The sequence below is a fragment of the Glycine max genome, chromosome 8 (assembly GCF_000004515.6).
Source record: "Glycine max cultivar Williams 82 chromosome 8, Glycine_max_v4.0, whole genome shotgun sequence".
Taxonomy (NCBI): Eukaryota; Viridiplantae; Streptophyta; class Magnoliopsida; order Fabales; family Fabaceae; genus Glycine; species Glycine max.
The window spans coordinates 5,075,828-5,087,629 of NC_038244.2; the positions used below are offsets into that span (position 1 = coordinate 5,075,828).

At 31.9% G+C, this 11,802-nt stretch overlaps 2 protein-coding genes across 3 annotated transcripts; both read left to right on the forward strand.

Moving 5' to 3' along the window:
* The first annotated feature begins 1,679 nt into the window (after positions 1–1,679).
* On the forward strand, positions 1,680–4,079 carry LOC100782884 (L-type lectin-domain containing receptor kinase IX.1). 2 transcript variants are annotated; one of them, XM_006584890.4, is made up of 2 exons: positions 1,680–2,090; positions 2,259–4,079. In XM_006584890.4, exons 1-2 carry the CDS (start codon positions 1,762–1,764, stop codon positions 3,961–3,963), a joined length of 2,034 nt encoding a protein of 677 aa, XP_006584953.1. In that variant the 5' UTR covers positions 1,680–1,761; the 3' UTR covers positions 3,964–4,079. The 2 variants fall into 2 exon arrangements, with proteins under 2 accessions (XP_006584953.1, XP_040873924.1); XM_041017990.1 differs by having other exon boundaries at positions 1,680–1,912; positions 1,985–4,079.
* A 1,567-nt stretch (positions 4,080–5,646) lies between these two features.
* Positions 5,647–8,669, forward strand: LOC100783420 (L-type lectin-domain containing receptor kinase IX.1). The gene has a single exon (XM_003532546.5). It carries the CDS (start codon positions 6,402–6,404, stop codon positions 8,448–8,450), a length of 2,049 nt encoding a protein of 682 aa, XP_003532594.1. The 5' UTR covers positions 5,647–6,401; the 3' UTR covers positions 8,451–8,669.
* Positions 8,670–11,802: the final 3,133 nt, after the last annotated feature.

Consider the following 11,802-nt stretch of genomic DNA (forward strand, 5'->3'; position numbering starts at 1 on the left):
AGAAAAATCCTTCCACCAAATCGGAAGAGGGGATCACAAATGAAAAAAGAGTTTATAAGTTCCACAAAATTTTTAATGATAAAAGAGTTTCCAAGTTACATAAAAATTTGTGATGAAGATTATGTTTATGGGTTTACAAGTTTTTCATAAAAAATCTTGTAAAGAAGAAGATCTATAAAATATCCATGTAACATCTCTTCACAATATATCTCCTCCTTTTACAACAAAATATAATCATCTGGTATCAGAGCGCTTATAGATGTTCCTGAGGCCCTGTGAAAGAAGAAAAATAAAGACAAACAACTGGAGAAAGCAAGCATCAAAAGGAACAGGAAAGACAAAGTCATATTAGATGTCTAAAAATATTCAGTCAACGACGAGTGTTAAGATATGTCTCATATCTTTAGTTTTTTTTTAGAAAAACAATAATTTAATTTATCTCTTAAAAGTTATTATTTGTTTCAAACAGGATATTACTTGGATTTAAAAGATTATGAATATGTTTTCTATTAGGATATATATTACTTTACTATCAATAAAGAATATTCATTATAGGATTTTAAAATTTTTTAATTAAAATAGAGTTATCATTGCCTCACTCGATAACGACTTATCCAAAATATATAATAAAATTTAAAATAACTTATGAAAATTATAATTACAAATTTAAATTATTAGATAAATTATATATGTGTATATATATATATATATATAATTATATTATATAAATTTTGTAAAAAAACGGTTTTATTTAATAAAATAATTTTAATATAAATAGATTCATTTAAAAATTTGTACCTTTAATATACATCTATTAGCATTAGACTTATTAAACTCAATAAATATATTATATTAAATAAAAATAATATTTATTAATAATATTAAATGTGTGTATATTGCATTTAATAATTTTAATAATAAATATATATAAAAACTACTATATTAATAACATCAATTAAATTCTACTTTAATATTTGTGTTTAATTTTATTTTGCCTATATATAATATATTTAAAATAATTTTTTTAACTAGTTTTTATCTGTCAAAAAATGAACTAGCTAGTTTTTTAAACAATAGTAAAAATTAAAATTTTAAATGATAGTTAAGTGTAAATATTTTCATTTGTTAAGGAAAGTGTATATTTTATCAAAAGAAGGGAGGACGGTGTAATATTTTTATCTTTGAGGAGTGGTAAAGTAATGGATATTTTAATAATCATTATTATTTTAAATAAGTTAACTAAACTTTAATGGAAAATAAATGTAATATTCATATATCTATCTCTAGGGAAGTGTAATCTATTAATGTTTCTTAAACAAGGGTTGCTTAATTTTTAATTGGTGGGGGTATTTTGATCTTATTCGTAGTTTCGTACTCCAGCAATAATCTAGTTTATATTTATAAAGAGTTGACATCAAGTTGCTATGATAATAACATTTCCTAGCATTGAGTTGGGGTCTTTAGTGATTAGAAAATCGGTTAAGAATAGAAAAACTAAAATTTAAGTTTTAGATTTAATATAAAAAAGTAATTATTTTTAATTTTTATAAAATAAAAAATGTCACATTTATTACTAAAATTAATTTTAGATCTTGGTTGCTGTTGGTTCGGCCTGACTGATTGCTAGTTTTAATTTAAAAACGAAACGGCAACAAGTAATTAATACTTGTTTGTCCATTATTTATTACAATGGAGAAAGAAGAAAAAGATGCAATTGAAGGACGTGGAAATGGGTGAAGCGCGTTTCTGCTTCAATGATAAATGTCTCTCAAGTTTGTGACTTGTATTATTTTTCCTTCCACGCCCCCACCCACTCAAGCAAGAAACATTAACTACATGCAAGCCATATATGTACAATTCCACTTCCACCGCACCAACATCAGTTCTCCAGATATGGCAGCATCTCCATACTGTAAGAACAGTTATGTACATGCTTTTCTTCATGCAACATTAACACTCTTGCTTCTTGTAATGCCTCTTGCAGCTGCTTCATTAGCCTTCAACTATCAGCAACTTGGTGACGCGGGAAACGCCACCCTCAGTATTTCTGGAGATGTCTATCATGAGCAAGAAGTCCTCCAACTCACCAGGTATGAAACATTTAGCTATGGTAGAGTCATATATCACAAACAATTGCATCTTTGGGACAAGAACTCAGGAAAGGTTGCAGACTTCACTACCCATTTCTCTTTTACCATAAACGCCCGAAATAACACCAATTATGCTGATGGCATGACCTTCTTTCTGGCACACCCAAGCTTTCCAGAACTAGATCCAAGAGATGGAGTTGGTATTGGTCTTTTGAGCCGCACTCAACTGCTGAATCCAAATTTCACAAAGGAATATCCATTTGTAGCAGTGGAATTTGATACCTATGTTAATCCCGAGTGGGATCCTAAATATCACCATGTCGGTATCCAAGTTAATTCTTTTGTCACTTCTGTCTCTGACACTACACAATGGTTCACTAGCATGGATCAGAGAGGATATGATGCTGATATTAGTTACGATTCTGCTTCAAACAGATTAAGTGTCAGCTTCACTGGGTATAAGGATAACGTCAAAATTAAGCAAAACTTATCCTCTGTGGTCAATCTGAAAGATAAATTACCTGATTGGGTTGAATTTGGCGTCTCTGCAGCTACTGGAATGTATTATGAGGAACATACTCTTAGCTCATGGTCCTTCAACTCTAGTTTTGTCTTCGACAAACATAAGGGTGGGAGCAAAAAAGGCTTGGCAGTGGGGATGGGAATCGGTGGATTTGTTTTGATTGGTGGGACGGGTTTGATTTCACTTGGCTTGTGGAAGAAGTGGAAGAAAGTAGATGAAGAGGAAAATCATATTGTTGAAGAGTATATGGGTGAGGATTTTGAAAGGGGGGCAGGACCCAGAAAGTATTCATATGCTGAATTAGCACATGCAGCTAATGGTTTCAAAGATGAGCACAAGCTAGGACAGGGTGGATTTGGAGGTGTTTATAAGGGTTATCTTAAAGACATAAAGTCTCATGTGGCTATTAAGAAGGTATCAGAAGGCTCTGATCAAGGGATAAAGGAGTTTGCATCAGAAGTGATAATTATTAGCCGGTTAAGGCATCGAAATCTTGTGAACTTGATTGGTTGGTGTCACGAAAGGAAAAAGCTCTTGCTTGTGTATGAGTACATGTCAAATGGAAGCTTGGATATTCATCTTTTCAAGAAGCAAAGCATTTTGCAATGGGCGGTGAGGTATAACATAGCTCGAGGATTGGCCTCAGCATTGCTATATTTGCACGAAGAATGGGAACAATGTGTAGTGCATAGAGACATAAAGCCCAGCAACATTATGCTGGATTCAGAGTTTAACGCCAAACTTGGGGATTTTGGTTTAGCAAGGTTTGTGGACCATGCAAAAAGTGCACAAACTACAGCTTTAGCTGGGACTATGGGCTACATGGCTCCTGAATGTACTTTGGGCTACAGGCCGGCTAGTAAGGAATCAGATGTCTACAGTTTTGGAGTTGTTGCTTTAGAGATAGCTTGTGGAAGAATACCCATAAACCATAGGGCTCAAGAAAATGAAATAAGTATTGTGCAGTGGGTGTGGGGACTCTATGGAGAAGGGAGAATTCTTGAAGCAGCAGATCAAAGACTAGAAGGGAAATTTGAGGAGGAGCAAATAAAATGCTTGATGATTGTTGGTCTTTGGTGTGCTCACCCTGACCATAACAATAGGCCTTCAATGAGGCAAGCGATTCAAGTGCTTAACTTTGAAGCTCCCTTGCCTAATCTTCCATCAAGTTTGCCTGTTCCTACATATCTTGAAGGCCCCTTGCACTCATACATAGCACCATTCAGCATAACTGCTTCAGAGGAAGGTCAAAGCCAGATCATAAGCTTCAGTTCCAACACAAACTCCATTGGGTTCACCACAAAATCTGATGATGCTTCTCCCTCTGTGTCGCTTCTGTACTCACGGTGAAATTGATTCTATCTGAATGCTTCTTTCCTTCTTTCTTATTCATATATAGCTAATGGAGGGAAGTGTAATCTATTTAGCATTCATGTTTCTTTGAAAAAGGGTTACTTAATTTTTAATTTTTGGGATATTTTGATCTTATTCATAGTTTCGTACCCCTCCATAACAGGGATCTAGTTTATATTTGTACAGATTTGGCGTTAAGTTGTAGTGATAATAACATTTATGAGTCTTTAAGATATTTCGAAATATATTATTTAGAATAGGGTAAATAATCACTTTTATTCGTCAAGGTGTAATTCGCGGATAAATACATTCCTAAAAAATAAAAATATAAAATTTAGTTTTTGAAAGTGTAAAAAATGCGACAAATATATTCATCCGTTAACTTTCGTTCATTATCGTTAATAAAATAGCTTATGTGACACAGATGGACAAATTTGTCATTGAAATGATTGTCAACATAGATTGTCAGCATAGGGACATATTTATCATAATATTTTTTTTTACGTTTCGTCTTTTTCCTTTGCTAACAAATACATCCCTGAAAGATAAAAATATAAAATCTATTCTTCGAAAGTATAAAAAATGCGATAAATATATCTTGGATTAACATAATGAATTGTATAGAAGAGAATTTAGGAAAAAAAAGATTAAAAAAATAGTAAAATACACTCTTATACTTTGATTATCTATCTATTTATTCATCTATCAAATTATTAATTAGTTTTTTAATTAATCAATATAATTATTTATTTTCCAAAATAAAATAAATTTCTTTAATTTTATGATATAAAAAAGTTGAGTTGCCATTTAAAAAAATGAAAGTCTTTTATTTTTTGAAATTTTTTGTTTCTTGAATTAATTATTAATCTTTATTAGCTACTCTGCCACAGTATGTCAAATGGAGTATATGGTCGTTGCAATTCCTAGATCACCTACAGATATAACTCTACACCCCAAAGACAAAAATAAATCTCTATATTATTTTTTTTGTTTTAAAGTTTATCTCTGTATTAGTTTGAGTATTATTGTATTTTTATTTAAGTTCTTTATTTGTTAGTAATTGTTTTTTTATTTTATCAAGTGGAAGCACACAAGATTTATCTCAGGAATTCTTTCATATTTGAGGTATATATATACATTTTATTGATTAAGGAAAAAGACTTATAATTCTACTTTAGTTTTATGTATTTTAAATTTTGTGAGACTATTTTTTTAAAAATAAAAATAGTTGATTAAATTCTTTTTTTAAAATAAATAAATAAATAAATTTGGTCCCACGGTCGATTTTATTTTTTCTACTCAAAACTCTCAACCTATTATTTTAGTCCAAATATAAGGATACTTAAATTAAAATTGGGATATGGAATAATTTTAAAGATTAAAAGTGAACAATTTAATAGAAATTTGATAAAATTATAAGATATAAAATAAAGTTTTTTTTAACCGTAAAGATTAATGTTTTATAAGGAAATCAAAATAATATATATATATATATATATATATATATATAAAGAAAATTTAAAAAATATATTGTTTAAGTAATAAACGAATACCAACCGTAAATTACAAATAAATAATAATAATCTATTATTAACTTAATGACCTAAACACATAATATATTGCTTAAGTATTAAGAGAATACTAATAATCTCCCACGGTGGCCCCTGTTTTATCGGAATGTTACGTGTGAGTGGGGTGAAGCGTTTCGGTTTAAATGATGGATGATTCTCACGTTTGTGACTTGACTTGTGTGCGTGCGTGGCCAATAAGGTTATGGTAAGGACTGTGAAGATGAGCGTTAGAAAGTAGGTAAGGAGCCTTAACTCACAAAGACGGGTTAAGGAGTATTTCGTAATTATGATTTTTTTTTAATATTCTCTTATTCTCAAGACTATTCACGTGTAGTGTGGATTTTTTTATATGATGTTTTAACCTTTTTATTTTTATTCATGTGTTACTTCATGAGAATATAATTAAGTCGATTTGCTATTTTTATTTTTTGAAAATCAGAAACAACAAATACTGAAATCATAACATTTAATTTACCTTTCACCCAATGAGAGTCCTGCAGGAATCAGATGGAACTGGGGAGTTATACCAAGGAGGGAGGAGGAATGGCAATATTGTCAACTGCCTTCATTAATTTGCTTGGATTTTTCTTATTTTGTCCTTGAGGAAGAAGGCTTCAACTAACCCCTCAACTATATGTGTAAATCGACAGGTTCAATTAGTTGAAGCCTTGATCACTTCAAATTTCAAAGTGAGCTACATCTTGTACCTAGCAAACAATAATTATATTCAAGAGGGTACCCAGTCCACGTACGTACACAACTGAAGCAAGAAACATTAACTACATTCATCTAACCCCAAGCAAATTAACCAAGCCATATTTGCACAATTCTATTTCCACCGCACCCAACACCAATTCTCCAGCAATGGCAGCATCTCGTTACTGTAAGAAAACTTATGTACGTGCTTATTTTCTGCATGTAACATTAATATTCTTGCTCCTTGTAATTCCTCGTGCAGCAGCTTCATTAGCCTTCAACTATCAGCAACTTGGTGACACGGGAAACGCCCTCAAGACTTCAGGAGATGTCTATCCTGACCAAGATGTCCTCCTACTCACCCGTTATGAGCCAGATAGTTATGGTAGAGTTACATATTACGAAAATTTGCATCTTTGGGACAAGAACTCAGGAAAAGTCACAGACTTCACTACCCATTTCTCCTTTACCATCAACACCCCCAATAAAACCCATCATGGAGATGGCATCACCTTCTTTCTTGCACACCCAGACTTTCCACAATCGGGCATAGATGGAAGCGGTATCGGTCTTGCGAGCCGCGAACAACTTAAGAATCTGAATTACGCGAAGGATTATCCGTTTGTAGCGGTGGAATTCGATACCTTTGTTAATGACTGGGATCCTAAATATGACCATGTCGGTATCGATGTTAATTCTATCAACACTACTGACACTACGGAATGGTTCACAAGCATGGATGAGAGAGGATATGATGCTGATATTAGTTACGATTCTGCTTCAAACAGATTAAGTGTCACCTTAACTGGATATAAGGATAGTGTCAAAATTAAACAGCACTTATTCTCTGTGGTCAATCTGAGTGATGTCTTACCTGAATGGGTTGAAATTGGCTTCTCTTCAGCAACAGGATTTTTTTATGAGGAACATACTCTTAGCTCATGGTCCTTCAACTCTAGTTTAGACAAGGAACAACAAAAGGGTGGAAGCAAAATTGGGCTGGTGATAGGGCTGAGTGTTGGACTTGGTGCAGGGCTGAGTGTTTTAATTGTTATTTGGGGGGTAACTTTCCTTGTGAGATGGATGCTGAAGAATAGAGGTTTGGAGGAAGTCTCACTTTTTGATCATGCTATGGACAACGATTTCGAAAGAATGTCTCTACCCAAGAAGTTTTCCTATGAAGAACTTGCCAGAGCAACTAATAACTTTGCAAGAGAAAACAAAATTGGAGAGGGAGGTTTTGGAGCAGTCTACAGGGGACTTATAAGAGAGTTGAACATCCATGTTGCCATTAAGAAGGTATCTCGCAGATCTAGTCAAGGAGTGAAGGAGTATGCATCTGAAGTAAAGATCATTAGCCAACTGAGGCATAAAAATTTGGTTCAACTCTTAGGGTGGTGCCATCAGAACAATGACCTGCTGCTGGTTTATGAGTTCATGGAAAATGGAAGCTTGGATTCTTATCTGTTTAAAGGAAAAGGCCTTCTGGCATGGAAAGTGAGATATGATATTGCTAGAGGCCTGGCCTCCGCATTATTATACCTGCATGAAGAGTGGGAAGAATGTGTGCTTCATAGGGACATAAAATCCAGCAATGTTATGTTGGATTCTAATTTTGATGCAAAGCTTGGTGATTTTGGGTTAGCCAGACTAATGGATCATGCAATAGGTTCAAAAACAACTGTTTTAGCAGGAACAATTGGATATTTGCCTCCTGAAGCTGTCACAAGAGGCAAGGCTAGTAGGGAGTCTGATGTATTCAGTTTTGGAGTTGCTGCTTTGGAGATAGCCTGTGGTAGAAAGGCAATTGAACCTAATGTGAATGAAGAACAGCTCTATTTGGTGGATTGGGTTTGGGAACTCCATGGCATGGTTGATCTTCTTAAAGCATCTGATCCAAGCTTATATGGACACTTTGATGAGAAGGAAATGGAGAGGTTAATGATAGTTGGCCTGTGGTGTACTTACACAGATTTCCATCTGAGGCCTACAATTAGGCAAGTTGTTCAGGTGCTTAATTTTGAAGCTCCACTTCCCACTCTCTCACCACAGGTTCCATCCTTTTCCTATAATTCATCTTTCAGCTCTATGCCCTCTAGGACTTCTGCTTTTGCAAATAACCAATGTGTCTCTTCAACTTCAAGTAGCTTAGGCACTGGATCCTCACAATCGAACACAACTTGTGAAGTCATCATTTCTCCAGCAGCCGCACATTGACATACATACTAAGTTTGATATTTATGGTAATATTTTTTTTCTTTAAGTGTAATTCTATATCTGTTGTCACATTATCTGCAGCTTTTGTAATATTTTCTGGTCCAATGCATTTTCTTCTTTCAATTTCAAGTTAAAAACTAGCCTTGTCAATTGTCATTATGTAATATTAATTATTGAAACATGTTTGAACTAAAATTCTCTACATAAGTGCCACAAATGTCTTCCAATTCTTTGATGTGTACTCATCCAATTCCGTTTTCAATTTTTTTTTTCCTGCAACATGAAGTTTAGAACTTTTATTGCCAATATATCATTTGCGTAACATTGGATACTGCAATATCCTTATCGCCAAGCTTACATCTTGCTGATGAAAGATTGGATCACTCACGGAGAAGGCCGTGGCAGTGATCTGAGGAGGAAGAAGGAAAAAGGGAAGAGGGATAAGAAAATCTGTAGAGAGGGCACATTTGATACGACCGCCAGACCTGCTCTACTAATCCGTTTTAAATTACATATGACTCGTTTCTACATTCTCTATAGGTTAATTTTTTTTCCCTAACGGTGTAGTTTGCTAGTAAAAGAAAGTTGAAAATATAAAATTTAATTTTAAAAGTGTAAAAAATGCGAAAAATATATCTAACCGTTAACTTACGTTAATAAAATAACTTAAGTGACACAAAGGACGAAAATATCACTAAAATGATTATCGACATAGTTATCTCTAATTGTCAGTATAGGGACATATTTATCATATAATATTTTTATTTTTTATTTTTTGTCATCCTATCCCGCTAATAAATGCGTTCATGAAAATACAAAATTTAGTCATCGAAAGTGTAAAATGTACGACAAATATATTCGGACGTTAATAATAGATTGTGATTAATTATTATAATTTGAAAACAAATTATAATGATTGTGTCAAAATTTTGGGAGAGCTATATCATATTCATAAGTGTTTGTGTTTTGTTATATAACTTTGAAGCTATCAACACACAAAAAAAATTATTGTAAAACGATAAAAAAAATTATTGTTTCTCTTAAATCAAACATTATTTATTTATTTTTTTAATAAATGTTTCATAATAAAATATGAATGTCTATTAGTATATGCAATGATATTAAATTATAATAAAAATTTGTTGATTTTTAAATTATATACAATTAGTTTTTATTGAGTGGTCATTTAAAAAATCATAACCTTAAAAAAGATCATTCCAAAGGAGGTGAGTGTTTTTTACAAATTAAAAGTATTATTACATTTGTAATTTTTCCTAAAAATTATTCATGAATCTAATTTAACTATAATACTTTATAATAAATATTTTTTTACTTGAACCTTTTATTAAGCATGAGAGTACAAAAAAATAATTTACGAGTTTATAAAACAAATATTCTTTTTTTTTAGATTCAATTTAATTTACAAATTTTTATCAGTAATTTAAAGTTAATAAAACAAATACAAAAATAATTATTTATTATAGTTTTTCTTATTTAAATGTTTTTTCTTTCACCTTAATTCCATGATTTGAATTTTAGTTAACAACCAAATTAAAATTTTAAATGTACATTGATTTTTGTTTGTTATTTGTGATAAGTTAAGTTAAAAAAAATATTAAATTACTAATTTGATCCTTTTTTCATAATCATTATAAAATTTTCCAAATTATAATAATTAATTACAATCTATTTGAGGACTAAATTTTATATTTTCATCTTTTAGGGACGTATTTGTCAGCAGGGTGAGAAAATGAAAAGTAAAAAAAATATTACATGACAAATATACTCTAATGTTGACAATCATGAATGACCACGGCGATTATCATTTTAGTGACAAATTTGTCTCTCTGTGTCACGTAGGTTATTTATTTTATTAATGGTGACACACAAAAGTACGCTCTAATACACTTGTTGTACTTTTTACACTTTTGAAGACTAAATTTTGTATTTTTATATTTACAAGAATATATTTATCAACAAATTACACCTTTAAAGACAAAAATGATTGTTTATCTTTTTCAATAATATGATAGAGTTAACACTAAAATTATCTCTTTGATTATCTTTTGTGACATTTTCAACAAAACCCTTTCATAAATGTGTTTGTACGGTGTTTAATTTGTGTGATGTTAGCAATTGAAATTTGACCCATTCCTTTTTCTTTTATTCATGCCAGCATTTATTATATTTTTTTGTTAATAAAAAAGAAGAGGAGTGCGAGAGGAAGATGAAAATGACATCTCCACTGTGTTGACACCCATTAACATTTCCCCCAAAAGCACACACCTCATATATCATTGTAATATAAAAGAAAATCTGAACAAGCACTTGGGAGGACCAAATCGAGCCCAAGGAATCAAAACTAAGAGAATCTATACTAAGGAAGCTCATATATGGACCTAATGAGATCCTGTAAAATAAAATTTGGGGGAGAATCCCAACAAGAAATGCCTATATTATGAGCACCAAAAGAGGCAAGCTTATCCGTGTAAGCATTGTCTTCCTTAAAAAATGTGAGATATTCTAAAGTTGCAGGAATTAGCTAACTTTATACAATTCATCCAACGGGTAAATATATACCATCTACCAAGGCATAGAACTCGGGTTAGAGAAAGCAAGAGTCAACAACTTGCAATCTGCTTTCTGTCATAATTAACCAGGTTCAATTTTCTTCAGCTGCTTTCTCAATCACAATTATGACATCCATAATTTTTGTTGTCATGAACGCAAACTGAATGCCAATATTGACAGCAAAAGCTTTAATAAACATCATATCAGAAATTAGAAAAATATCACCACTCCCAGCCATACATGGACAGTTGGACTTTCTCTCGCAGTACCATCATGGTAAACGAAAATGATAGTTACCTCTTACTTTCTATATATTCGATCAGTGTGCTCCTTTTTTTATTTTTTATTTTTTTACATTACTGTCCAAATTGAAGAAAGATTGGGTCACCCAGTACCATTACATTTGGCACAATTGTGATTTCTAGTGGTAAAATATGACCCATGATGGACCAAGACCACCTATCAATATTATATTCAAGAGTGCGTAACCTTGTTAGGTTCAGCATGGTGCGAAATAAAATTTGTACGTGGGATCCATCTGTCTTTATTTTAAACAAATGTGAAATATAACCACGTAAAGTTAAGCCACAGTAACGCGATGAGGAGAACTAAGTTACGAATCAATCAGATTGGTTATCTTATCTTCCATTTTATTTCATTATTAGGTTACCACGATTTTCTACTGTTATAAAATTAACTTAAATTAATTACAAAAATCGTTATAATTTATTAGTAAATATATTGAATCATAAATATATCATTCGCAATTATCTCAACAATT

What these genes read in the sequence shown, in the direction of transcription:
- LOC100782884 (XM_041017990.1), top strand. Translation starts at nt 1,762, where the DNA reads ATGTCTCTCAAGTTTGTGACTTGTATTATTTTTCCTTCCACGCCCCCA. An exon ending in TATGGCAGCATCTCCATACT is followed by an intron (nt 1,913 to 1,984) that starts GTAAGAACAGTT and finishes TGCCTCTTGCAG; the next exon opens with CTGCTTCATTAGCCTTCAAC.
- LOC100783420 (XM_003532546.5), top strand. Translation starts at nt 6,402, where the DNA reads ATGGCAGCATCTCGTTACTGTAAGAAAACTTATGTACGTGCTTATTTT.